Source organism: Athene cunicularia (genome assembly GCF_003259725.1).
Source record: "Athene cunicularia isolate RWA chromosome Z unlocalized genomic scaffold, athCun1 chrZ_part3, whole genome shotgun sequence".
NCBI lineage: Eukaryota > Metazoa > Chordata > Aves > Strigiformes > Strigidae > Athene > Athene cunicularia.
In genome coordinates, this window is record NW_020799144.1 from 9,591,278 (window position 1) to 9,618,622 (window position 27,345).

The following is a 27,345-nucleotide window of genomic DNA, read 5'->3' on the forward strand; positions in this document are numbered from 1 at the left end:
AAGAGTGAAGCAACCAGATTTATAAATCTGTGCCAGGACCTTGTGCTCGGTTAGTGTTTGTTTCACTTTGGAGACCTTTTTTGTGAAGAAACAAACAAACAAAAAAAAAGACTTTGTTTTCCCTTTAAAATACATGACTCACTGTAGCTCTTTGGTCTGGCTTCCTGTGAGATGAGATTGAGAGTGGGTGCTGTTTTGCTGATTAAGGATAACAGTTAAACTCAGACACCAGAGTGAAAAGAGCAGGCGTATTTTACTGGGGATAACTAAATAATAGAGCAATACAGAAAACATCAGTAAGAAAAGACAGAATAGTGCACTTACCCTGTATTTTCCGATTTGTTTAATGCATCAAATCATTTCTCCATGAGAGAGAGAATAGTGATTAAGAAAGATCCATCACCACCTGCATACTGTACCATCATCCAACCCACAGTCAGTTACAGCGAGGGTTTGGAGAGCCTGTCCTGGCAAGTGGGAAATCCTACGCAGTGCGTCCACCCGTAGGTGAGGCTGCCAAAGTTGCTGTGAGTGGGTCCAGTGTTATATACCCAAAAATCAGTAAGTCAGAATATCTGGCACCTTTGTTTTAAGCAGAGACATGTGGTTTCAATCTCACATTAGATTCCCCCAGACCCTGGCCAGGGCTCAAGGGAGACACTAAGCGAGTTTCCTTGCTTAATAATTGATTTATGAGCAAGATCACACATCACATCACAAGGCCAGACAACTGTCTCTATGGCCCTGTTGTCTTGCCCCCACACAAGAAAGATAAAGATGTATTCAGATAGACATGTTTTAAAATGGTGTTTAAGCTACATCTTCCATTAATGAGCATACATATTTCACTAATGACTACATACTGAGTTAGCAGCTTTGGCTCAGGGCATGTTGCTCAGGCTTCAGTACTTCCACTTCTTACAGCAGAATAGGTGGTTTGTTATAACTTAGTATAATACCTATTAGCACAAGGGTTATCAGTTATAAAATTCATCAGGATTCATATATAGGTCAACTCTGGCTTGAGCTGGTTGTCCAAGTCTTAGCACTTCAGGTGCCAGTACAAACAAAGTGTTGAGGAAACTGTGGCTGGAGAGTGGTGAGGGGTCTGTGACCACAGCTCCTTTTGGTCACAGCTGTTGTAACTTGAAGTTGTTCCTGAATGATAAGGTTGTATAATATATCCCTACAGAGAGTGAAAATCAGCATTATGTATTTCTTGATCCTATTTTCTCGTAATCTGTCAATATTTCTAGTTTATATCATCTGATAGACTAATTTTTGACAGTTTTGTTGCTGCCCATAAATACGCTTTAAGGATGAGATCTATACTTTTAATGTCTCTTAGTGAATTGCCAAAAGCTGTTAACCACGTAAGACTCTTATCTGAAATAACTTCCATTTCAAGTTGTAATCTCCACTTGCCAGGAGATTGGGAAGTGAGTTTATTGTTGCAAGAAAGAACTATATTCAAATGAGCATAGGAGAAATGGTGTTAAGTATGTACTTGCTGCTGTTTGCTCATGAGATGGCTGTATGAGACTTGACTTACAGCGCAGCATGCCGAAGACTATTGGAGTGGCCAGTTCATGGCTGTGGATATCAATACAGTGGTATATTCAAATGGTTTAGTTTTGCTTATATATGGGCACAACATGCTGCATTAAGTTATGGTGCATACCATTTGTTTCAACTTTTTGGGGCTTTGCAAGTCCCTATTTGAACTATAAAGTATTCTTGTCGCATGCGGTGGTAATGTGGTAGTAAGTGAATGCATCTGATCTGAGCAATTCAGTGAGAGGAAACTTTAGTGGGCTAAATAAGGCATAGAACCCAGATCTGTAGCTGCAGTGTGGCGTAAGTGATATGAGAGGATTTAAGTATTTCTTTGGGCTCTAATCTTTGAGAAGAGACAGTACTAGGTGGTCAGAGTACATTGAATTGAGTAGGGTGTGAAGTCAGACAGTGCAGAGACTAAATGAACTGATAACAGTAGAAGAAAAACTAGACGAGCCTCCACAGGTGTAGTTTCTAGGCATTAGACTAAAGGGATCCAAGTCCCCTCAGTTTACTTAAGGGAAGTGTAAATAACATCTTGGTTATATGTTTCAGGTAATTGCACAACATGGGTGTTCAGACATGAAAAAGATGTGGAATTAGAAAGCACTTCAGAGTAACTGAGAAGGCATAACACTGAGTGGCTGGAAATCATCATTAAACAAATGAAATGGGATGTTTTGCAATAGGGATTAATAAATAGCTCCCTGAGTTGTTAAGTCTCCAAAAAGATTCTTTTTAAAAAATAGTTTTGTTTGGGTCTTAGAGAAAGTTAATGAGTTAATGGTTTTTGTGTTCAAGTAGAAACAGAGATTGTCCTGGTTTTGGCTGGGATACAGTGCTCTGCTTTGGATTTAGTGTGAGAATTGTGTTGATAAGACAGATATTTTAGTTGTTGCTGAATAGTGCTTCACCTAGGTTAAGGGTTTCTCAGTTTCTCATGCTCTGCCAGTGAGGAGGTACACAAGAAAAGTGGCAGGGAGCGTGGCCAGGACATCTGGCCCGAACTAGCCAAAGGGATATTCCATACCATAGGATGCCATGCCCAGTATAGAAACTGGGGGGAGTTGGCTAGTGGGGGGGAGTGTGTCCATGCTCAGGCATTGGTCAGCAGGTAGTCAGCAGTTGTATTGTGCATTGCTTGACTTTTCTTGTATTTTATTTCTCTTCTTTTTGTTATCTTCCTTTCATTACTGCTATTATTGTATTTTATTACTATTGTTATTATTTTATTTTAGTTATTAAACTGTTCTTGTCTCAACCTGTGAGTTTTACTTTTTTGTTTTTTCCCATCTCTCCTTCCCATTCCACTGGGAGGGGGGGAGTTAGCAAGTGGCTACATGGTGCTTAGCTGCTGGCTGTGGTTAAACCACAACAGATGTTGAGCTTAATTACCATGCTGTTTTTTCTCCTGGCCTTCGAGGAAGGTCTAAGAGGAGGATTTAAAGGCAGCTCATTGATCATTGTGAGGGAGGAGTACTGACCTCAACCTGCTTAAACACATTGCAGATCTGCGTTAAGATGACTGTGTTGTACTTCAGTGCTTCAGCTGGCTACCTGCTTTACAGTCCTGATTTAATGTTCTAGCCCATATTTAGTCTTATCTGAAACATTTGGTCATGGCTGAAATTAAATTGAGGTTAACTGGTTGGAGAGCTTGGGAACTAAGAGAATATTGTTTCTTTTAACCGTTGTTCACATGCTCAGTGTTGAACTGATTGTGGAGTTTGAACTCCTAAAGGAGGCTTTTTTTTTCTTGCTGGTACTTTCTCCAACAGAAGGATACTTTTTGTGCTTCCTACTACAGTTTAAAGCATGAAATATCTGGGATTATGTAGGCATCATTTATTTAAACAGTTCATTTGTGTTGCAAGGGTAATGACAGCCCATTTTATTTTTTTGTCTGTGAACTCCATGATGTAAAATGTATAGGGGGTCAGGCTAGAAGGTATTAGTATCCCTTCTGGTTTTAATAAATATATCTATAGTATGTGCCATAGTATGTGCTTTCTGATGCATTTGGCTTCAATAAGGCAACTTCAATCTCCTGATTTAAGGTGAATTTTTGAGCATACTGTACATAGTATACTGAGTATACTGCAAAGTGTATTCAGAGCATGTAGTGGTTGGCAGTCTGCAGTCCTGTTTGTACTTAAATTTTATTTACATGGAGAGAGAAGAAAGTTTTTTTAAAGAGAAAAAATACTTCACAGCAGTTGTCTTCTAATAATAACAGTTTGACTTTGTAAATAGCAAAATGATGTTAATGAAACACTATTTTTCTTTTTAGGTTTAAGGAGGCTAAAGTTTCACTAGAATTAACTATAATGGACAGTTACTTTAAAGCAGCAGTCTGTGACTTGGACAAGCTACTTGATGAATTTGAACAGAATGCAGGTTAGTTCCAGCACTGCCTTGTCCTGCAGCATAATAATATTCGTCAAATGACTGCTACTGTGGGATTTGAAAATAACATGCTAAATAAAAGCTTGTATTGATGAATAGATAGAATTTAGATGGAGTGCACTATGGAAAGTGAGGAGTTTTACAAACTTTGCTTTTGATCTCTTTCTGCTTAAAACAGATGAATGCGACTGCTACAGAACACCTCGAAATCCATATGACTCAAAACACCATTCACTTTCTTCAGTTCTGGATTGCTTACAACATGTATACCCAACACCAAAACTGCAAGAGGGTGCTAACAGTTGTACTTCATCAGAAGAGATCTCTCTAGCCAGCCACATTGGAACAAGTGAAGTGCTTCCAAGTTATTCACCACAAAATGAGAAGAGTGTTGCTGGACCTGATCTTTTGTCCACTGTGGATAGTGGTTCCTTAAATGAAATTCAGGCTTCAAACCCAGGAAGGTGTAGTATACCTGTGTGTGATCTTGTTAATGACACAGGTAACTTAATCCATTCAGTGGCTCCTCATGAAGATACTCAAAAGTTGCAGCCAGATGATTTCCAGTACAGTGAAGGTTTGACTGGCTATGGCGTATCTTGTGTACCTGTTCCTACTTGTATGTCATCAGCTGGCTGTAGTGATGTTTCAAGTACAGAGCAGAGTGATGGGAAATTGATGCTACAAGATTCAGGACATCTTAAAACAGAGGAGATTAATTATTTAGCTTTAAAATCACACAGTTATGCTACAGCAAAGATCTCACATTCATGTGATGATCAACACAGGACAGAATCTGTAAAGTGCAGTGAAGTATTTGGTCAGCTTGAACAAACTGCTTCCCTTAATACTGCACATGTCCCTGTAACGTCACAGAATTTGAATGCGTACAGTCCCAAAGATGAGAAAGCATACGAAAAATTGCCTTGTGTACCACAAGATACAAGTGTACACTCTGCAGTAAGCGAAGAGATGTGTGGAAGAAATGCCACAGGAAAGGTAGACTTAGAAGATGAGTGTGATGTTGAATCCATGCCTTCAGAACTGCCACAGAAGCCTCAGTTGCACAAAAGCCATGCAACATTATCTGAAAATGGTGTTTACCCAGAGTCCTCATGTCAAACAGGAGCTAAAGTGGAATTGGAAAAGAAAATCACGGAAGAGAATGTAGTTAGTGTAGAACTTACTAGCAATGAAATACTAAAGAGTGTTTCAACTTCGTGTATTTCTGTTGGGGATGTCCAGACTTCACTGTCATGTCTTTCACTTCCTGTATCTATATGTGGTTCATTAGTTGTAATGGAAGAAAAAGTTAATCCTCTACCTCAAAATGAAATGGCAGAGGTTATTAGTGATACATTAACTCTTCATGCTGGAAAGTCTAAAACTGATCTCTCTGATAGGGAGTCATGGGAAAACACTGACTTGCATGAACAGGAAGAATATATAGCTAAAATCAGTGGAAGTATTGTGGAGAAAAGTACAGATGGAGAGAAGTATGATATTGAGAATATAACTAATGACAGTGATTCTCAGCAAGTCAAAGCTTTTGCTTCTGCTTTTTTAGAATATGAAGCTGAGCCATATGGTGTTGATATAGATTCTTATTACAATGAAAGTATGAGCCCAGTTATGACTGACTTTACTGTTGAGGAGAATGTTTTTAAAAGTGATACTCTGATAACTGATGCTGAGCTTGATGATTTCTTGTATGGACAAAGTCTTCAGTCCAATGTGTTGAAGTCTTCAGACAGTGATGGTAACTTAATGGAAGCTGATACAGATGAAGGGAATTTAACAAGTGTGAACAACCTAGATTTCACAGGGGTTACTGAGGAACATATGCAAGCAAAACTGGAGGAGATAATGAGCATTAATAGTAATCTTAAAGCATCTCTTACTGCCAATGAATCGGAATCTTCAACAGAAGAGAGTATGTCTCATATTGAGGACATTACTGGGAGTGTTAGTGAAGCACTAGTTCTTAATGTTTGTACTGAAGGTGCAAGACCAAAGCAGTTGCTTGGCCTTTCCCAAGGAGCTGTTGGTCAGAGACAACTGAATAGAACAGATGAACTTGAGAAAGAAATTCAGAAGGCCAGTTCAGTTACCCCAGAAACTCCCCCCTCACGCACCAACATAAATGCTGGTAAAAATTTTGACCCTGCACACTCTGAGGAAAGCAGCTCTGAAGCTGGAAGAAACGAGACATCTGAAAACACAGAACCACTTAAAATACCTGCAACTCTGTCATGGAAACAACCGTTGTGGGTTCCTGATTCAGAGGCACCCAACTGCATGAACTGCCAAGTCAAGTTCACATTTACAAAAAGACGACACCACTGTCGTGCATGTGGAAAGGTAAGTTATTGGAGAAGAGTCCTGTGATATTAAAAGTAAATGAATTCTAATTCAAGGATAACCAAAATACAGAAGGGAAAGAATACTGACAAGAGTTTTTTTCTAGGCTCAAAGTATTTTATTTTTTAAAAAATTAATTTTACTTTTCCTTCATAGAAGCAGACTGTGGGAAAAGACTGATATTAATTAAGAAATGTGTGGCCTTTTTTTGTGAAAGTAATTAAAGGGAAGTACAGAGAATGTTCATACTTTATTTTCCAGCACAGGCTAGTCGTCTATTTTGCATAGACCTAGAAAGATGAGACAGTGGATTACTTCATAATAGTCATAGCGAATCAGCTCTTTACTCAGCTTTTAAGTTAAGCTTAGGTATTTAAACTTTAAAAAAAAAAATGAGGTGATGATGGTTGGAGTTCAGGTAAGTGGTTATACTAACTGTAAAACACTGTCCATGAATCTGTAAGGATTGCATTCTTTCAGGAGCTGTAAGAGCAGTACCAATGCAAAGAATTTATAGTCTAAATCTGTCCTTCTGTGTATTTAGATGTATAATTTTCCAGGGGATTCATCTCAGGGGAAAACTATGCTACTTTTGTGAGGCAAAAGGTACTCACCAACTGAGCAAGTAATCTGTAGAACTTTTTTCAGCATGTAGTCTTCTACAGTGAGTAAATAATGAAAGTTTATTCTAAATCCAGAATTCCCTTGTGAGCTGCTGTGGCTTACGCTTGGTGATCTCTCAGGGTGCTCTTCTGGCACTGTGTATTCAAAGCATAGTACTTTTTACTTCCACTGCACTAATCGTGAACTAAAATGTGGGTCTGAATTTGGTTGCCGAGAAAGTGAAGAACTCACTGTGACAACCTAGAAGTCATCAAACTTAGTCATTTGGTAGAATATTCTGTTGAAGTTTGTACACAGTTCTGAGTGGGTTTCATTTTAGTTGTAAGCCTGACTGACTTCAAGTTCCTGTTTACATTCACTGAAATTTCTTGCACCTTGTCTAGAAGTGAGGATAAAAGCACCCTTCACTACACAGTTCTGTTTACAGCCATCAGCTGTTGGTGTTGCTAATCTTGTGTGTTAACAGAGGGTTTTTTGGCCGAAGGGTGTAATTAGAGTGAGCATCACAAAGCATCTTCACTGGGAGAACAAGTGAAGGCAATAAAGTTATTAAACTTACAGATACTGGAGTGCTCTGCAGTTGTAAGTGTCATAACTTTTCTGAATATGCAATAGCTTAACTTTCTGCCCTGTAAAACTTTGTCTTAAAAACAAATGAAACAGTCCTTGTGGACCTGTTGTGGGTTGTTGTTTTCAACCACATGGCCATAAGGATAAACTGGTAGGAATTCACAGTTGTCCTCTGTGTACTATACTGAAAGACAGTTGTATAGTTTTCATGTAGTCCTACAGCTTTTTTTATTAATGAAAGTGGCAACACTTGTGAATTCTGGTTTCATGCTGGAAGGAAGTGGGACGTTCGTGGTCACTGCTTTCCCTCCCATCTGCAGCACTTGTAAGGCCAAACAACTTTGCAGTTTCTTTATTTGGGTATTTGTCTGTTGTTGCAGTAGCCTTCCTCTTCCTAGCTCAACCAGAATCAATTTATTTGCTCAGCAGCTTCATTTTCATATTCCTTCCCCTGTTACATTACTTGTCCGTTAGCTTGTGTTCACCTCTTGTCTCCTGTGCATTAAGATTAAGCTGCCTCCTCTGTTTTCCCAGTGGTACTGACTATAAGTTGAAGCCCTATGGTGGAATGTAACTGATTAGCAATTAATCTTCACCAGTTACATTCTTAACATCTTTACTGAGTATGTGCACTTTCAGTTGAGTAAATCACCTGTGACACTAATGCAGAGGCGATTGGAATAGTTTCTTTTTTTGAGCTTGTATTGCACCAATCAAGTATTACTGTTTTTACAGTGACTTTTCCTACTTAAAGGAGATCACTTCTAATGGCTTAATTTTTTTTCCTCTGTCGCTACTGTTTGGGGTTTTATTTCCCCTTAATCCACTTTATTTTCCTGGAGATAATTAGGAGTAGCAGAACACTTTGGTTTTTTTGCTTATTTAACCCAGGTCAGTGGTAGAAGGCTTCTGTCAGACCAAGGTTTCAGAAGAAGCTTCTTTTAAAGGCCATATCCTGGTGTTGTCTGAGATAGAGATAATTTTCTTCTTAGTAGCTAGAATTAGTGCTGTATTTAGATTCAATGTGGGATTTACTATAAGAACAATGTTGATAAGACACTGATGTTTTTAGTTGTTGCTAAGAGCTGAAGGACTTTTCAATTTCCCATGTCCTGCCTGTGCGCAGGTGCGCAAGAAGATGGGTGGGAGCACAGCCAGAGCACCAGACCCAAATCAGCCAGTGGAATATTCCATATCATATAACATCATGCTCAGTGTATATATATGAGGGTTGGCTGAGAATTGAGGGGCTCTCTTCCAGGACTGCAGTTTGAGAATCATCTCTCCTCCAGGATCACTAGCAAGGAATGGACTGGGCATTGGTAGGTTGGTGGTGAGGAATTGCATTGTCCATTACTTGTATATTCTATTATCATTATTATTTTAATTTCATTTTATTACAATTAGTAAATTGTTTTTATCTTAACCTACAAGTGTCCTTACCTTTACTCCTCCAATTCTCTCCCCCTTTTCCTGGGGCAGGGAAGGATGAGTGAGCTGCTGGCTGGGTTTAAAACCACATACCTATACTGACTCCAGAGTCTGTATATAGACAAGAGTGGTGGGACTCTGAAAATTTGCAAGTCACCATTGAAAGAACATAAGGGAAAAGTGTGAAAAGCACCAGATATTTATGGGAACTCTTTCAAAAAAATGTTTTATTAGAGACATAATTCTTTGAATGGGATTGTGCAGGCATAGTTCAGTCTAGAGATGCGCTTTTTTCCCTATATGTGCCTAAAAAGAGACAAGATGCATATCCTGTTGAAGTAGAGGAGCATATTCTGTTCTTTCAAAGCAGCCTTCAGCATGAAATACTTCACTGAAGGGAACTAGTAACATGACAACTATGCTTATTCTTTCTGACAGAGTTGGGAAGCCTGCTTACCCAACATAGTTCCTGAGCCAGCATTAGTAAATAGCTTGGGAAGGGGTGAGCTCTGGGTTAGATAGTTGTCTGAGGTAGAAGAGGCAACTTGGAATTTTATGACAAACTGGTAACAGTTGGTATGGAGAAACTTGGTGCAGTGCACAATGCTGCAAGATCAGTGGGTAAGGAATGACTTCTGGCAGGTGTGAGACTAGATCATTTTAACCATTATCGGAATCCTAATGGGAGATTGCAACAGTTATCTTCAGGGATAATACTAAAGCAGTAAAGCAAATGTGACCCAATTCTGGCGTTCAGTCCTTGTTCCTATCACTGTTCCTTAATGTAAAATAGGTATGGGATTAACAGAACTAGGAAAGAATTTGAGAATAGCTGGTGCAACCTGAAATTATTTTCATCACTCCAGATAATAATTCTAATATTACTTGTTGCTGCTCTTTGTGTATATATTGTGGTTATTGGGTTTTTTTTCCATGAAGGTTTTGTTGTGAGAGATAAGATACAGGCTTGAATATGAGGCTGCGGAGGGTTTAGAATCAAACAAGTGTATTTCTTGGAAGAGTTCTAATTGCTGTGCAGTTGTATACCAGCTGCTTCCAGCTAAAAAAAAAAAAAAAAAAAAAAAAAAAAAAAAAGCTCTTTTGTGGGCACTTGGCCTTCTGTGATTAGATCTGCTCACATAGGGAAATTTTAGGTGTTGGTCTATTTCATAGTGGAATCTGAGAGAGTATTGGCAAGAGCTGAGTGCCTGGCTGTGTAGTGTGGACATTCCTGTGTGGAAGGTTAGTTTGTAGGTATCTGAGGATTGGTCCAACAGAAATACCTGTCAAATTTCAAAAGCTTACAGTATGGGTAGGTTGTGATGCAGTTCTGGGGAGTGGGATAGAAAGAACCCCTGATCAGAAGCAGACTTTGCAGACTTCATAGTTTGGCTCAAATTGAGGAGCTTTTGAAATTCTTAACCATTAGCATCATAGGATGGTTTGGGTTGGAAGAGAACTTTTAAAATCACCTACTCCAGCCTTCCTGCTGCAGGCAGGGACATCTCCTGTTACATCAGATTGCTCAGAGCCCTGTCAACCTGACCTTGAACACTTCCAGTGATGAGGTATCCACAGATTCTTTGGGCAACCTGTTCCTGTGTCTCACCACCTCCACTGTAAAAAGTTTCTTCTTTCTATGCAATTGAAATCTACAGTCTCTCAGTTTACAACTGTTGCTCCTTGTCCTGTCACTACAGGCCCTGGTAGAATGTCTCTCTCTGTGTGTCTTAAAAGTGTGCTTTTTATATTGAAAAGCTGCAAAAAGGTCTACCTGGAGCCTCCTTCAGGCTGAACAATCTCGACTCTCAGCCTTTCTTCATAGGAGGGGTGCTCCAGCCCTCTGACCATTTTCATACCCCTCCTCTGGACCCACTCCAGTAGGTCTGTGTCTTTCCTCTGCTTGGGACCCAAAGCTGAATGCAGTTAAAGCCTTTTTAATAAAAGCCTTTTTTAGTCTAATACTTCCACATCTCCACAAACAAATGTATTGTAACATATGTTTGCCAAAGCTCCTTTTCTCCTTCCCTTCTTCCAAATATGTGTATGCATGCTTTATATAATGCAGTCTATTTTAGTAAAAGGAGTAAATAATAATACAAATTTAATTCAGGAAATACTGGGATTTTGTCTATAATATTTAATTCAATCTTTTTCTGGTTCAGGTTTTTTGTGGTAGTTGCTGCAAACGAAAATCCAAACTTCAATACATGGAGAAGGAAGCAAGAGTCTGTAATAGCTGTTATGATGACATTAATAAAGGTAAAAAGGGTTTTTTTAGTAATTACAGTAATCATTAAAAAACAATAGGGACACCTAGCATCTCTTTAATCTTTGTTCTTTCTGGGGACCTTCGCTACTGTAATTGGTGTATGTTTTCCTATTTCTGAGATGGAGGGAGGAAGAGAATAATTGTACCTCTTAGATGGATTTCAGTTCTTGTTTTAAACTTTTGAGAAAAAACTGGTTATTTTTTATATAAAAATAAAATTAGGCTTGAACTCCATAGGACTAAATATAAAGTTATGCTGTTAGGTCATCCATAGCAGGAGTTTAGCAAGAGTAATCCTTCCTCCACAGTTAGCCTTCTATGTGTTTAAAGGCCATACTCCTGCTTGCTCTCACATGTTAATTGCCTGGTTTATGTAGCTTTCTGTTCTGGTGTTTTTACAAGTTGCTTAATGATACTATAGTAACTGAATAATAAGATAACCTCAAGTGAAAGCTAAGCATGGATGCTTATGGAAACATCAGGAGAAAAGAGACATCCTAATTATTAATATTCAAGTAACAAGTAGAAGTGAAAACAGATTTTTAATATGCCACCTGAATGGAGTATGATTTGATAAACGTGATACATGTATTTGCACCAAGGTAGAGGGATCATATGGTTCAGCGTAGACGCTGTAATGGTAGCAAGATGTACAAGGAGGTCTAATTCTATGTTGGGAACATATTAGGCAGATATACAGGTAAAAAGTTAATAAATCTAAATTTTCTTCTGTACAACAGCTTGAGTGTTTATTTTTCACAAGTAACTCACAAATGGTGTACTGCTTCTGAAAAAAGAAAGACAAACCATCCATACTGCTGCACTGCAAATGAAATTTAGTCATTTGTGAAATCTTAAAAAGTAACTGTATCTTTTTAGCACAGGCATTTGTAAGGATGATGAATCCAACTGGTCCTGTCCCAAATTCCAGTATATCCTCTGAGGGTTCTTCTGGTGTTCCACCTTTGGAAGAAGCCCAGATATCTGGTAGAGCTCGCTCTCCTTCACCTTCTGCACTGTTACCTATCTCAGTACTTAAACAACCTAGTATTGAAGGTATGCAAAATACAGTATAGTATGTAATATAGATATAATATATTGTATACACTTTCAGGATTTCTTTGGAATATTGTAAATCTTTTTCTGGTGTAGAAATTACTTTAATCATTTTTATATACCTTAGGAGATCTCTGGCTTGCATTGTGTCTGCCAGTCTTAGAGTAAAAACAAAAAGTAGTTGTTTAGAGAAATGCTAGGGAGCAGTAGGGGTCCGTTCTCGAATGATTAGTGGCTAAGTAGTGTCTTTGTTCCACTTTTATTAAACATCTGACCTTCAGTGAAAACAAACCTTTAAACAGTGTTATAAGCTAACTTTTTTAGAGTGTATTTCATCTTTTAGCAGTGATAGGCACTTCATTTTTACCTTACCACAGAAGGATGATTGAGAAAGTACCCTTCCTTATATAAGAATTGATATATTTAACTATAGCATGGCAGCTACCTCTGCAAGTATGAGATTTTTTTTTTGCATGTATTTGCTAGTCTGGTGAGTGGTTGATGTCACACTGGTGACTTGTGCTTGGTTCCAGTAAACAGATTATATATATATTTAGGGGGAGAAGGGGCTTAATTTTGTTCCCTTTCAGTTATTAGAAAGTACAGTAATATGAAGTCAGTGTTGTTTTCTTAATCTGTCCTAGGACCATGCCCCAAAGAACAAAGGAGAGTTTGGTTTGCAGATGGTATTTTGCCAAATGGTGAAGTGGCAGATACAACAAAACTTTCATCTGGAGCAAAGAGGTCACCACAGGACTTAAGTCCAGTAAACTCTGACTCGCCGGAGATGTGTATGGTATGAATTAAGAAGTGTGGGGGGTGTATGAATTACCTCTTGAAATACCTTTGCTTGTTGTTGATGAGGCCACTTTACATACTATAATATGACTTTTGCTTCACAGCTTTGGGAATCTGAGCAAGTATTTGGTTATTTTTTGGGAGGTGGCTGTGAAGTCCTTGGATTGAAATATTTGGTACACCATACTTAAAAGGAAGCCATGCTTCTTTTGGGGGGTGTATGTGAGCTTTAAAAATTGTAGGGCAGAAAGCCTTCCAAAGGAAGGGTTTTTTTCTATGCAGCCTTTGATAAACTACTTTTATGAAGGTAACCTCAGCCATAGTTCTGAAACCTGTCATTAAACAACATGCTTATAGTAGAAGCGTGTGGGCTTATTTCCAGTGGCTTGCTGTAGTTTGTCTGTTGGATTAGACTAACCAGAAGTTGCTTAATGCCCTAGAATACTACATTACGGGGTGTAGCAGAATGCATGTATAGCTTCTAATGTAAACTAATACTGAACTGAGAAGGGGATTGGCTTTTTTATGATAGATCACATTCGTAGGTGTTGAACTAGCTGTACTTGACAAGAAAAGTCCAAAGTGTGGTTGGTATAAGTTTGTTGTGGAAAGATTTGGAGAGATTCCTCAGCTTTTCAAAATAAAACATAGCTGTGTGTGTCTCATGTGATAAAATAAATTCTATGATTCTAACAGCATTCAAGAGTTTTTAAAACTAATTTAGTAAAGTTAACAACCAAACCAGATCATTATTATTTGTATATGGAGGATCTGAACAGTTACCAGGTGTATAGCCTGTAAATCTGCCGTAATTTAACATGAATGGATAATAGTACACGTGACCTCATTTGCACAAGGAAGGACTCCAGTTAGTTGCAGTTGTCAAAAGGTATAGTCTGTCTTACATTTTGGCAAAAAAATAGGATATTTGCACTTGCAAAAGATGAGCAATGTCTAAAACTAAAAGCAACATGGACAAAGCAAGCAGGAAACAATTAGTTGATTGGTTCTTGCATGTAACTTCAGAAGATCAAAAACCCACCATACTGCAGGTCTAATGCAAAAGATGTACTTCACTAAGTAACACATAACCCTGAACATGCTGCCACAGGATGCTATGAAGGTCAAAAGTATAAAGTGATATGAAAGACTAGCAAGCAAATTCATAGAGATGAAGTCAGTAAGAGAACAGTTGAGTCCTCTTCTTGTCTGTGGGATGTTAATTTGGGGGTTGGTGTATTGGGTTTTTTTATTCATCAGTTTTTAATTTTTCTGACATGTGCATTCTCTAAACAGAGGATTTGGTGGAAGCTGATGGCATACCATGGCAAGAATAGAGTTATTACTCTATTCTTTTATATTACTCTATATATTAATTAATATATATATTCTTTTATATTACTCTATATATTAATAGAGTTTTTTTCTTGTTGCAATACAGAGTTCCCTACTGAGACAGGATGCAAACCTAACATACTTGAAAGATAACACCTCTCTCTCTTTTTTTTTTTTTTTTTTTTTTTTTTTTTTTTTTTGATGACGGCCCATATCCTAATGTGCCTATGCTCATAGTTTGTCATATCCATTTTGCTGGGGGAGCAGCATAGGTTTGACTCCAAAATAGAAATTAATCAGACTGTAAAATGCTAGATTCAGATATTAGTACATAGCATAGAAATGGAAGTAACACTTGCAGTACTGAACTGCTGATCCCAGTGATGGCAAATTACGGTGATGATAATGTTCAGTATCTATGAATGAGGAAACAGTAATACTAAACAGATTCCTGGAGGGGTACTTGGTTTATTGTGATTTTGTTACATCTGATTGTTATATGCTAAAATGACTGAAGTGCTCTAATATGAATTTTGTGTTACCAAACAAATAAGTTAATGATGCATCTTCACCTAATGTAACTCCTAAAGATGAAAGGAAAAAAAAAAAAGAGAAAGATCCAGGAGAGATTTGGTGGCTTTCTTGTTTAGAATAAATTCATTCTCAGTATTTCTGATAGATTTCTTTCTCTTTTTGCTTCTAGAATGCTAGTAATGAAAGTTTAGCTTGTTGCGAGACAAGACTATAGACTTTTTTTCCTTTGTCTTCATAGGCTGCAAACGCAGAGAAAGATGACTTATTAACTGATGTAAATCCAAAACCAAAGGAGGAAACTGATACTGCTGCAGCAGTGGAAGAATTACATGCTTCTGTTTCTTCAGATGATGCACAGCAGGCTGTTTCAGGCCAGAGTGAGGTGGTACATAGTTATAAATCTGTAACTCTGGAAACCAAAGACTGTTCTCCTGCTGCAGAATCTGAGAAGACTAGTTCCAGTTCAGTTGATCAAACTAAAAGTGATATGCCTGTTAGTCCTTCAAGTTACAGAGCACTATGTGGTGTTGAAAACTGTGTTCGTAAAGAAATCAGCCTTGTTCCTGATGGTGATAAACTGCCACCGCTTTTGCTTGCAGTGGGTGGAAAAGGAAAAGGTAAAATTTGAGAATATTTTAATATTTAATTACTTGATCCAAAAATTCTGAATACAAACTTGTGTGTATATAACTTGTATTTTAATACAATTCTAATCTCATTTATTTGCTGCACAATAGATCGTTGGATAGTTGAACAAGAATTACTGACAAGATCAATATATTATGAAGAGAATACTTCATCATTTAAATGTATTGTAGAAGTGACTGTGATTATTGCTGGTATCTAAGAGTATTAGTATATGGACATGGAGACAGCATACACAATTAGTCAGTAATTACCAAATGAATGGTAGCCCTAGTTTGAACCTTTGTTACAAGTTACTGCTTTATTTTTACATGTTCCTTGAATCTTAGGGTAAACTATTCATTGATTGATCTGTAGCTATTCTAAGCTTGAGAATAATTACCACTCTCTTAGGAGGATGGGACAGTCTTTCATATGCTGTGATCTGTAATATTTGTTTTAGATAGTTGGCTGACATGTTGAACTAAATTGGATGCTAATTTATTTAGATCCTCTAGTGGCAGAACATCCATCACACCAACAGGTCACCTTGCTTCTTGTGGAAGGAGGTCAAAATCCATTAACTTTTATCCTGAATGCAAACTTGCTTGTAAATGTCAAGCTAATTACTTGTAAGTAGTGCACATTTTCTTTTCCATTAAATCCAGCATTTTTTCTGACTGTAAAACAACATTACTGTGGTATCTCTCTTTTTAATTAAAGATTCTTCAGAAAAGTGCTGGTACTTCTCAACAAATGGACTACATGGTTTGGGTCAAGCAGAAATTATCCTTCTATTGCAGTGTTTGCCAGGTGAAGAGATTTTTCCTAATGAAATATTCAGATTATTTATTGACATCTATAAGGATGCAACTAAAGGTATGTAATTTTAATGTCTAACTTCTTCATAATATCTTCTTGCTGATCTTTAAAGCTGGAAATTAATAATTTTTCTTGAAGTATTTGTAGGTATCTTAATAATTCTGTTGAAAAACCTTGCAATGTTAGCCTTGGATTCTAAATAAACAACAGGAAGAAAAAAAATTGGTTTCATATACTTCTGTAAACATCCTGTTTGTAGGTTTTTTTGCTGTTCTTTAGTTATGTTGTGTTGGAGATTCTGTGTGTAAGTCCTTGAGTCTATGGTTTAGGACATCTGGAACTTCACTTGAGAAGTACAGTACCCACGTTTATAATATTTGATGCCTGTTAATCGAACTTCATCAATTGGTGTGTGCCAGAACATTGTGCCACTCCAGGGTTTTTGGTATTTGTTTGGAAGAACCTTGTTCCATGTTCAAGTTCATTTAGTTAGTAGATATAGAGTGCTTAGTCTGTTGGATTAGATGTCTGTCAGACTTTCAGGAAGATGTGAAATATACCGGTTTGCTTACAAATCTGTAGGAGACCACTAGATAGAGTAGTTTTCTTGACACTAATGTATTACTTCTCCAGATGTATAAAGCCTCTGTCACTCTTTCTACAGGAAGGTTAATAAAAAACATGGAAAACATTACTTTTACTGAAAACTTTCTCAGTAACAAAGAGCATGGAGGATTCCTGTTTGTTTCACCAACTCTTCAGAAACTTGATGATCAGATTCTACCAGAAAACCCCTTTCTTTGTGGCATTCTCATCCATAAACTGGAAATACCCTGGGCGAAAGTTTTTCCAATCCGTTTAATGTTGAGATTGGGAGCAGAATATGGGGGTGAGTTTTTTTAGACAAGCAAAATATTTAAAATAATCTTTGCAGTATTTTTTATTACACTTGTGTAAGACAGAAGTTTCATACATGGGAAGCCACCTATTGAGACACTTAGGAATTTACATTGCGCTGCTAGACTGCCTTGATTATTTTTCTTTTTTCTGACTTTCACAGGAGAAAGGTTTGAAGGGAAGTTCACAAGCTCAATTTGCAACTCTGACAAATTGGGCTTTTTAACTAAATTACTGAAGTTTACTGTATTGACAAAATATTACTGCTTCATAAAATGGATAAAGGTATTCATTACTTCTAAGGATAACTTACTAAAACATTTGAAATCTTTAAGCCTGTAAAAATGCAGGAGGCATTTTTTCAAAGTGAGGTGGATGGAGAGCCTGTAAATGTGCACCGCCACAGGTTGTGCAGTGACACAACCTCCATGTCTGAATTACTTTCCACAGTCTGTTGCAGGCTGATGTATTTTCTGCTCTCCTAACTAGATTTGCATTGGCTCTGCTCCTGGCTCACCAAAAGGTCTTTACACAGATTCCATTACCTTGAAGAACAGATAAGCTTGCCTGAGCAAGAACTTAAAGGAGTTATTGTCCTAAATGCCTTCTAGAGTGGGTTGTATACTTGCTTGAATAACGCAGAAACTTCATGTAGCAATATAGGTGCCGTTTTGTTTCCTGTTGCACTGCTGTTTAAGCCATCCAGAGGGACTTGGACACACTGGAGAGGTGGGCTGTGCAAACCTCATGAAGTTCAAGGCCAAGTGCAAGGTCCTGCCCATGGGTCGGGGCAGTCCCAAGCACAGATACAGGCTGGGCAAAGAGTGGATGGAGAGCAGCCCTGAGGAGAAGGACTTGGGGGTACTAGTGGATGGAAAACTGACTATGAGCCAGCAACATGTGCTCACAGCCCAGAAAGCCAACAGTGTCCTGGGCTGCACCCAGAGCAGTGTGGGCAGCGGGGCAGGGGGGGATTCTCCCCCTGTATTTCTGCTCTTGTGAGACCCCACTGCAGTGCTGGGTCCAGCTCTGGGGGCACCAACATCAGAAGGACACAGATCTGCTTGAGCAGGGCCAGACGAGGCCACAAAGATGCTCAGGGGGTTGGAGCACCCCCTGTGAGGACAGGCTGAGAGAGTTGCGGGGTTCAGCTGGAGAACAGAAGGCTCCGGAGAGACCTTAGAGCAGCTTCCCAGGATTTAAAAGGGCTACAGGAAAGCAGGGGAGGGACTCTTGATCGGGGGGTGTAGGGATAGAATAAGAGGTAACAGTTTTCAGATGAAAGAAAGCAGATTTACTTTAGATGAAAGGAAGAAAATCTTCCCTGTGAGGCCCTGGCACAGGTTTCCTGGAGAAGTTGTGGCTGCCCCCTCCCTGGAAGGGTTCAAGGCCAGGTTGGACGGGTCTTTGGGCAACCTGGGCTGGTGGAAGGTGGCCCTGCCCATGGTGGGGGGGTTGGAACTAGATGATCTTTAAGGTGCCTTCCAACACGAACTGTTCTATGATTCTGTCATCTAGAGAGGAGGCATTTAGATAACGTGCAGCATGCAGCAGTTACTCAAGTGGCATGGATTTCAAAATAGTGTCATACGCAACTTTGTTGACCTGAATGTGGTTTTGATAAATAAGCCCACCATTCTAGAAGCTTCAAGTCTATACATAGGTATCACTTGCTTGTTTATGGAATTTGTGAGTCAATAGCAAATTTCTACTGTCCAGGCTTCTGTCTGAATGTTGACAAGGGTGGTAGTTTTTGTCATTCTTTGTCTTACAAACTACTTGTCTGGTTCTGGGTTTTTTTTTTTTACCAATTTTGCATTTTCGACCTCACAATCCAGAGTTTTCTCTGCTACTTGTTTTGTTTTCAAATAGCTTCTTACTATCATCTCCTGCATCTCATTGCCTTCCCTAGTTCCCATCTGCATGTGTTTCCCATTGCAGCCATGGGACTTGAAAGCACATTACTTTGTATGAATGTCCTCACTCACTCTTCTTGCTTATCAATACTAAATGGTACTTCACTTTGTATTATAACATTAACACAGAAGCAGATGTTAACCTGTGTGGTATTCTTATTCAAGCAACTATGAAGCCTTGCAACCCCTCGCACAGCTGGTGACCCAGGGACTGAACCTAGGATGTTTTCATTCAGATCACATTTTGCAAGAAACATATCTGACAAAGCATACAAAAGCAGCAACAAGTCTCTACCACAAAATTACTGCCACTAGGAGAGCAGCTCCATGCAGTGACATTGCACTAGGTTTAACCGTGGGTGGCAAAACCATACATTGGGCTGAAGGACCGTCTGTGACAGAGAATCGGTTCCTTTGGCTGATCAGATATTGAAAATAACACTTGGATTAGCAAGTTTATAGTTGTTGATAGGCAAACATGACCTTTTCTTTCTTCTTCCTTGAACCTAGCATATCCAACTCCTATAGTAAGTTTCAGGCATCGGAAGCCACTCTTCAGAGAGATCGGGCACACAATTATGAATTTACTTGTTGTGAGTAAATGTTTTATTCTCTTTGCTGTATTTACATAATTTAGATTATGTAAAATATCCTCAGAACTCTCATTCTTGAGAGCAGAGTTATTTTTGACAGAGGTAAAGGGCTAGTATTTTTGTTTTTCATACCTGAACAAATTTACATAGTGTCTTCCATGCTTTGCTTTTCTATCAGAGGGGCATTTTTGTTATCTGATACACTATAAGATCCTAATGTGCATAAAATAGTCATATTCTACATAACCCACTGGTAAATAGAGCTACCTTGTCAGTGCTATAAATTTGTTGTTACATTCACTGAAGTACCCTTTGCATAGATCAGTCAGAAAAAAAGTGATCACCAAGTCTTTCACCACCCTTAATGTCATTACTCTTTAGAAGTCTTAGAGATGTATGTAGAGTACTTTTAATTGTCTGCTAACATGAAAGCTTTGTCTGTTATAGGACCTTAGAAATTATCAGTATACTTTGCATACCATAGACAACCTGTTTGTTCATGTGGAAATGGGTAGAAGTTGTATTAAAATACCCCTAAGGAAGTATAATGAGGTGAGTAAAAAACTATGCTGTTTAGCTTCCTAATCCAAACTGCTTTAGTCTTTATTTTTCATATAATACCAGTCAGATCTTTTAACATGAGCTCTTTGGGGGGGGGGGGTAAGGGTGGTTCTTAAAAGTTGTAATATTTTTATTCCGTAGTCAGATTTCAGGCAGTTCCGGAAGTGAAGTCCCCACTTGATAGCAGCTTTCTAGATTACTTGCCATTTGCTGTACAGTAGACTCTCTGAACTTTAAACTAATGTAAGCATGTGATGGGGTCAGGGGGAGCACACAATTCCTTCTTCCTGTGAACGTGTTGAAAAGTGGATAATGATGAGTGAAAAGTTGAGCTTTAGGATAACTGTTAAATGCTGAAAAATCAGCAGTTTCTTCAGAATCTTTTAGCACATATTTTTTGAGGATTATCTCTTACACATCTCCTGATGATGGTGTTTTGCTTTTTAAAAGCTTTCTTGCCAGTGTAGTTTTTATTATAGTTTGCTTACTTCAGCTTTAAAAAAAACAAATCCCAACCCTGAATAGTAAATTGCATGAGACTTAATGAATATTTTAGCCTTAAGGCCAACAAAATCCCTCCAGCTGATACATTCTGTATAACTCATCTGAGCGGTACTCAGACTTACTCATTCCTTTCAACTCAAGTAGTATTTTTCATCATGCTTAATGTTCCTCCAGCTAGTCATGGCAAACTGTTGTTCAAAATCTCTGGAATTAAGTAAGAGAATAATTCTTGGCATTTTTTTTGAGAGCTGGATTTTTCTAATGTCGTCTTCTATTTAAAATGAGTACTGCGAAGTGAGATTTGACAGTTTAATGACAAATTTTGTATTGACAGGTAATGAAGGTGATAAACTCTTCTAATGAACATGTGATTAGTATTGGAGCAAGTTTTAATACTGAAGCAGATTCTCACTTAGTGTGTGTGCAGAATAATCATGGCCTCTATCACACGCAAGCAATCAGTGCTACTGGACATCCTAGGAAAGGTAAACTGTGTAGTTTGGCTTGTGGAGAAAAATTACATTTCTAGAGGGGAAATGTAAGTTCACTTTTAGGCTGAAAGGAAAATGTGTATTCCCAGTAAATTGTTTAGATAAAAAGTTAGCATTCAAAATGAAAAATAAAATGTTGCTGGTTTATATCAACACTTTGCTACCTTTTCCAAATGCTGAATTAAATGAAGGCTAATACTTTTTCTCTTTGTTTCAAGAAGGGCAATAATACAGGTTACACTTTCAGACATAATCAGATTCTTTACATATTTCAAAAGCTAAATTTAATATTAGCATGAATTGGGAAATATATTTATATATGTAAACAAATAGTCTAAATAACTGAGTGTAAGAAAATATGGTAACAGTGAGTCCCTCTGCAAACACCTAGCAAACTGCTACAGTGACCTGTACAGAGAATAGTGCAGAGGTACCTCTTAAGGTCTGAAAGACAGCTGTGCAGCATATCAGTGCATCTGGGTTGATGAGTCGTGCTTTTTAACAAGTCCCATTAGTTGGAGGGGAACTCCAGATTGATAGGACTGTACTCTTACCGTCTCTGCTGCCAGCTTGAAAAGTTGTTCTGCACTTTATTAAGTGAAGCACTGTGTGTAATTAACAAATCTATGAATTTGTTTGTCATATTTTCTTTCAGTTGCTTTTAGCACCTCTGAAAATGTTCTAAACTTTAGGAATATCTTCTGTAATTAAATTGAAAAGTTTAATGGCATTACTGTTTTAAAGGACAAAAAAAAACTCAAAAAGAAAACCTCTCATCACTGTTTCTTCAGCTATGTCTCTTCTTTTGTATATGGAACTTTTCTGGCTTGCCTGTGTTGGCTTTGCTGCCAGTGTCTTAAAAAGATACTGTATGCACTCAAAAAGGAAGTTGTTAAAGCTGATTGGGTTTTTTTGGCCAAGGAAAAATTATTTTCTCTTTAAAGAGCTAAGCTCCATATCATCCTGTCAGTAAGAGATTTCTACTAGCGCTTTCAGTATAGTAGTACCTTTTTTGCCTGCATTTTTAAAAAGGAGTGCAAGTTAAATGTTAGCGGTGACAAACTCGAGTGGTATGAAGTGGTGTACTCACTTTGTTCCTACTTTTTCTAGTTACAGGTGCAAGTTTTGTGGTGTTTAATGGAGCCTTAAAAACATCTTCAGGATTTTTAGCTAAATCCAGTATAGTTGAAGGTAAGAATTTTCCTATGCAATTTCTTCTTAAGACAACTTAAAAAAAAAAAAAAAAAGGCAAGATCTTTATTTCTCATTAAGCTAAATTTTTCAGATTTTTTTAACTTTGTAGAAAACCTATTGCAAACAAGTGCTGTATAAAAAAAAACACATGCTAGTTCACTTACTTGTTTTAAAATACATTAAGTTTTTGCTTTATTCAATACAAGTCTGCCCTTTACGGCTGCCTGTATCAAACTATTTTCATTGCTGTATTGATGAATACATATATAGACACATAAATGGAAAAAAAATTTAAGATTAGTCTAAGATTGATGTTCTATTGACAAGAAGGCTTTTCATTACTCCCTCTTCCATGTCACATTTAATGCTGTAGTTGGGGGACAGAGTCGGTTTGATGTGCATTTATTAACGAGCTGTAGGAGAGGGTTGGTCCTGCTAGACTTTAAGCCAAGATTCTACTGAAAAGCTGTGCTGCTCTTTCTGTAGATAAGTTGGAATTTTACCTGGTTTTCTTCTAGATGGACTAATGGTACAAATAACACCAGAAACGATGGAAAGCCTGCGACAGGCATTAAGAGACAAGAAGGACTTTAAAATAACTTGTGGCAAAACGGATTCAGGAGACATAAAAGAATATGTAGATATTTGCTGGGTAGAAAATGAAGACAAAACAAACAAAGGGTAAATGTATTACCAAAGCAAAGTATCTTAAGAGTTCTTGTTCACAATTTTCAAATAACCATCTTTAATTTCTTGAAATTAAGGTATTTTTATTGAAAGCAAGTACTTGATACTAAAATTTGAAATGGGATAGAATGGTAAACTGCCTGCAGTCCTCTAGATGTCACTAACAGAACAATTTGGCCTGTAGTTCACCAAAATTTAATACTGTTTTTTTCTGTTCGAGAAGTTGACAGGAAAAGTGTGTGAACCCTCAGTTTCATTTGAAAGTCCTCTATCAGTAATTGGTTTGTGGGAGGATGCAATTAACCACTTTAAGCTCCCTTGCTCGTTGGGGGGCTTGGAAGTGCATAGTACTGCCCTTGGCCATTCCCTGCAGGAACGCCAGCATTCAGCAAAGCAGAATGAGATGCAAGACATACTTACTGGATGTGATTTGAATTCTTATTTCAAATGTAGCTTCAAATTTTAATTATACATCACCAACTCAAAACTTGTCTCATCTTAAGTTGTTTCTCAGGCCATGGGTTTGACTTGTTATGCCTTTTTCTGTGGCTTCTCTGACCAATTAGAACAAATAGTGCTTTACCTGAGATGGCTTATAGCTTCTTAAACCTGTAAGATCAGGTTTTTATTAGGTGTTGTCTGTTCCCTATTTAGGATATTTCTTTTTGCATCATCTATATTTTCACAATGCAAGTCTTGTATTACATTTTGTTGTAAACCTGTTTAAAGAGACTTTAAGGATGGCTAAACATTATTCCATACAAGTTTATTCAATCTAAATCATTAAATGTTGTTTTAATAATTAACCATACTATTATCATCCATAGAATTGTAAGCCCAGTTGATGGAAAATCAATGGAAGGAACTCAGAGTGAAAAAGTACTACAAAGCAGAGACTTCGAAAGAGAGGCAAAAGTAATGAAGTGTACCGAAGTTAGTAAATTACATTGTTCTTGAGCCTTTTTGCTATGTTTTAGAATAGTTAAGTGATAAAGTGATCACACTGAATTATACTACTAAAGGAACTAATTTATTTGATGTGTAGCCCTGTTGATAGGCAGAATGTTCTCCATAGCTCTTTGGTAAGTTTACGTATGTTTCTGGTCTTGTTCTCTGAAAAAGTCTTTTATAAATCTATAAATCAATAATCCAGATATTCCCAGTCACTTAAGTATTTTGATTGAATAGACAAAATATTAGAACACTTCACTGGCAAACAAGCATTATAGTTTGCTCTGTTCACATTTATATGTAACTGACTTACTCTTTTCCTTACTTTGTAATAAAACCAGGCTGCTGACTACTTATCCTTTCTGTAATTTCAGGTATACTATTTTCTGAAGGACCATGAACTATCCAGTCCTGTTCCTCACCAGTTTGCTAAAGAGATTGCTATTGCCTGCAGTACTGCTCTTTGCCCACACCTTAAAACCTTGAAAAATAATGGAATGAATAAGATAGGCCTAAGAGTTTCTATTGACTCAGATATGGTAATCTTTCAGCTTTTATTGCAGACGCTCCATTTCAACTGAAACCTTGTTCTTCTAAAGACCCTGGATCTCGTTCTGAATGGTTTTAGTTTTTTGCCCTACCCCAGATCCAGTCTGAGGATGAAATTTCATGAGGAAGCTGTCTTAATGACTAATTTTTCTTGAAGGGAATAGTCCTGTTTCTTTATTCTGTCCAGTTCCCTAATAGCTGCTTGCAGTAAGCTGTCAGTCCTTCCCTAGCTCTAACTCTCTCTGGCACTCATCTGCCTCCAAGGTGAGTCAGTTCAGAGAACTGTAGAGCTAATTTTCTGATGCTTTTCTTGAAGTATGTAGTTTTGCGCTGGTTTTGCTCCCTAATGTAGTTCAGTAAGGGATATTTGCACCAAAGTCTGTATAGCAGACTGCCCAGCTGAGGATGGAAGAGTGGAAAGGCAAGACTATCTAGCATGTGATGCCCTGCAAAAGATGACAAAACTGTCAGTTTAGTTCCTTGCCTCTGAAGGTGTTCTGTGTTATACTTTACATTTTTGAGAGAAGCTGAAAATGCAGTCCTGAAAATCCAGTTTCCAGTAGTATATTTTGAAATTAATCTAACAGTAACTGTGTTACTACGATATATAGTCAGATCACTCTTGGACATGAGACTGAAGAGGATGGGTGTCCCTGTAAACCCAAGAGGACTGTTGCATGCTTCTTAATGGCAAGCCTTATAGGTGATGATTGAATTCAAAACCCATCCCGTTGCCAGTGTTTGAATGTTGTCATTTCATGCTAGCTGAAATATTATTTTACCAAGATGCTACACTTCTGTGTTGTCTTGTTAATACAAAAAGTGTTAATACAATGTTAATATTTTTTCCTCCTAGGTTGAGTACTTAGCTGGATCTGGAGGTTGCCTTCTTTCACAGAACTACCTGAATGAACTGGACAGTGCTCTCATTCCTGTGATTGATGGTGGGATGTCAGATCCCACAAGTCTACCATTCAAAATGGAATTAATATTTTTTATTATAGAACATCTGTTTTGATGAGGCTGATGACAAGCAATATACTGATTTGCTAGATCTGAACACCAAAGTTATAATGCTACAGACACTAAAAATGTTAAAGTTTCTAAACCTATTATGTTTTAATAGATTTTTCAAACTGTTTTCTAAAACCCTCAAATCCCCTCTGGTTACTTTACTATGAAAGAATTGTAGTTTGTAATGTTTCCTAAAGTTCTGAAAATTTACACTTAATACAGATGCAGGAGAGGGCAGGTTTTGTTACCTCTTTACACAGTTGTAGCATTTACTATATGTAGTGTAACTTTAAGCCATATTATCTTGCCTCTTAACCTCTGATAAATGTGTTACTGAAAATTGCTGTGGTTAGATCTGATCTCTCCAGCGTGTGCTTTCTGTGTGCAATTAGCTAAACACTGAAGTAGAAGCTGGCACAAAACAGTTCTCTTGCCATTTGAGATTCAAATACGCAATCTTCTGTAGCTGACTGCAAACTTCGTGTGTGTCCAAAATACAAGTGCATATCTTCTGACACTTGGTTATGGTCAGCATGAGGAAGAATCCTGCACGTATGTTTATGAAGACTTTGTTGTTGAAGTCCTTAATATCAGGATGTTAAACAGGTGCTTCAGGAACATAGGCTCTGAATTAGGTTTTTTTACAGAGTAACCAATTATTGTATTTGTAAGGATTTATCAAGCTCAAATGGATGCTATTTTTATAAATACTGCTGATTTTTTTCTTTATTGTGTTTGGGAGTCCTGACACAATTTGACCTTTCAAGGATTAATTAAAAAAAACAGATTACCCTTGATGTAATCTACACTTAGCAATAAGTCTGTCTGAATTCTGCAATCTTTTTCTGCTCCTGTCTGCAGCTTTTGCCACCTCTTAGTAGCCACCTGTACTTTCAGGGAGAATTGATGTATTAAGTGTGAATTTTCAGGAACAGGTTGACTTTTAGTATACCTGAGGTTCTTGTATAGTATGTATTTTTGATATTGGGTCATTAAGATCTATTTATGTATTTGTGATGCATGTGATTTGTACTGAGATTCAGCAAACCGTAATTGCAGTTTGGTTAACTGTCACACTTAGAACCAAAACAAGCTATATACAAGATTTGTTTTGTTTTCATTAAAAATGCTGGTAGAATTCTATGAGACTATTAAAACTTTGATGCCTTCTTGATGCTAATAGGGGATATCTTATGTTTTTGTATCAAAAACAATTTGTAACTAGACATAATCTGCTTTGCTATCACCTGTGCTTCAAAATACTGGTTCTAGAAGGATTCAGGCTTCAAGATCTTACCCTGGAGGAAACTGAGGCAGCATTTGAGCTAATTGATGTGGGAAACTGCTGTTCTGGAGAAGAGCTGAAGATCACACCAACTGCGGTCTGAACCAGTTGTGTTCTTGCTTAGGGATAAGCTGCAACAGGACCCTCGAGGAAACGACCGCGGCAGGGTGAACAGCAGTGAGGGGCTGTGGCTGGGGTGGCACCACTCCTCCGAACCGTGAGGGTGAACCAGCGCTGCCCGTCCGAGCGTAGGGGTAACCGGAGGAACGGCTGACCCTTGCCACTTGTCCTGTACTAACTAATGATTAGTAAA

At 37.9% G+C, this 27,345-nt stretch overlaps 1 protein-coding gene across 1 annotated transcript; it reads left to right on the forward strand.

The window, feature by feature from the left end:
- Positions 1–2,091: 2,091 nt before the first annotated feature.
- ZFYVE16 (zinc finger FYVE-type containing 16) lies at positions 2,092–26,826 on the forward strand. The gene is made up of 18 exons (XM_026866708.1): positions 2,092–2,272; positions 3,848–3,954; positions 4,142–6,324; positions 11,115–11,211; positions 12,101–12,277; positions 12,922–13,073; positions 15,183–15,561; positions 16,078–16,200; positions 16,292–16,447; positions 17,055–17,279; positions 19,714–19,796; positions 20,244–20,348; positions 21,196–21,346; positions 22,463–22,543; positions 23,065–23,227; positions 24,061–24,166; positions 24,559–24,723; positions 25,590–26,826. The coding sequence occupies exons 2-18, from the start codon at positions 3,885–3,887 to the stop codon at positions 25,749–25,751; spliced, it is 4,578 nt and encodes a 1,525-aa protein (XP_026722509.1). The 5' UTR covers positions 2,092–2,272; positions 3,848–3,884; the 3' UTR covers positions 25,752–26,826.
- Positions 26,827–27,345: the final 519 nt, after the last annotated feature.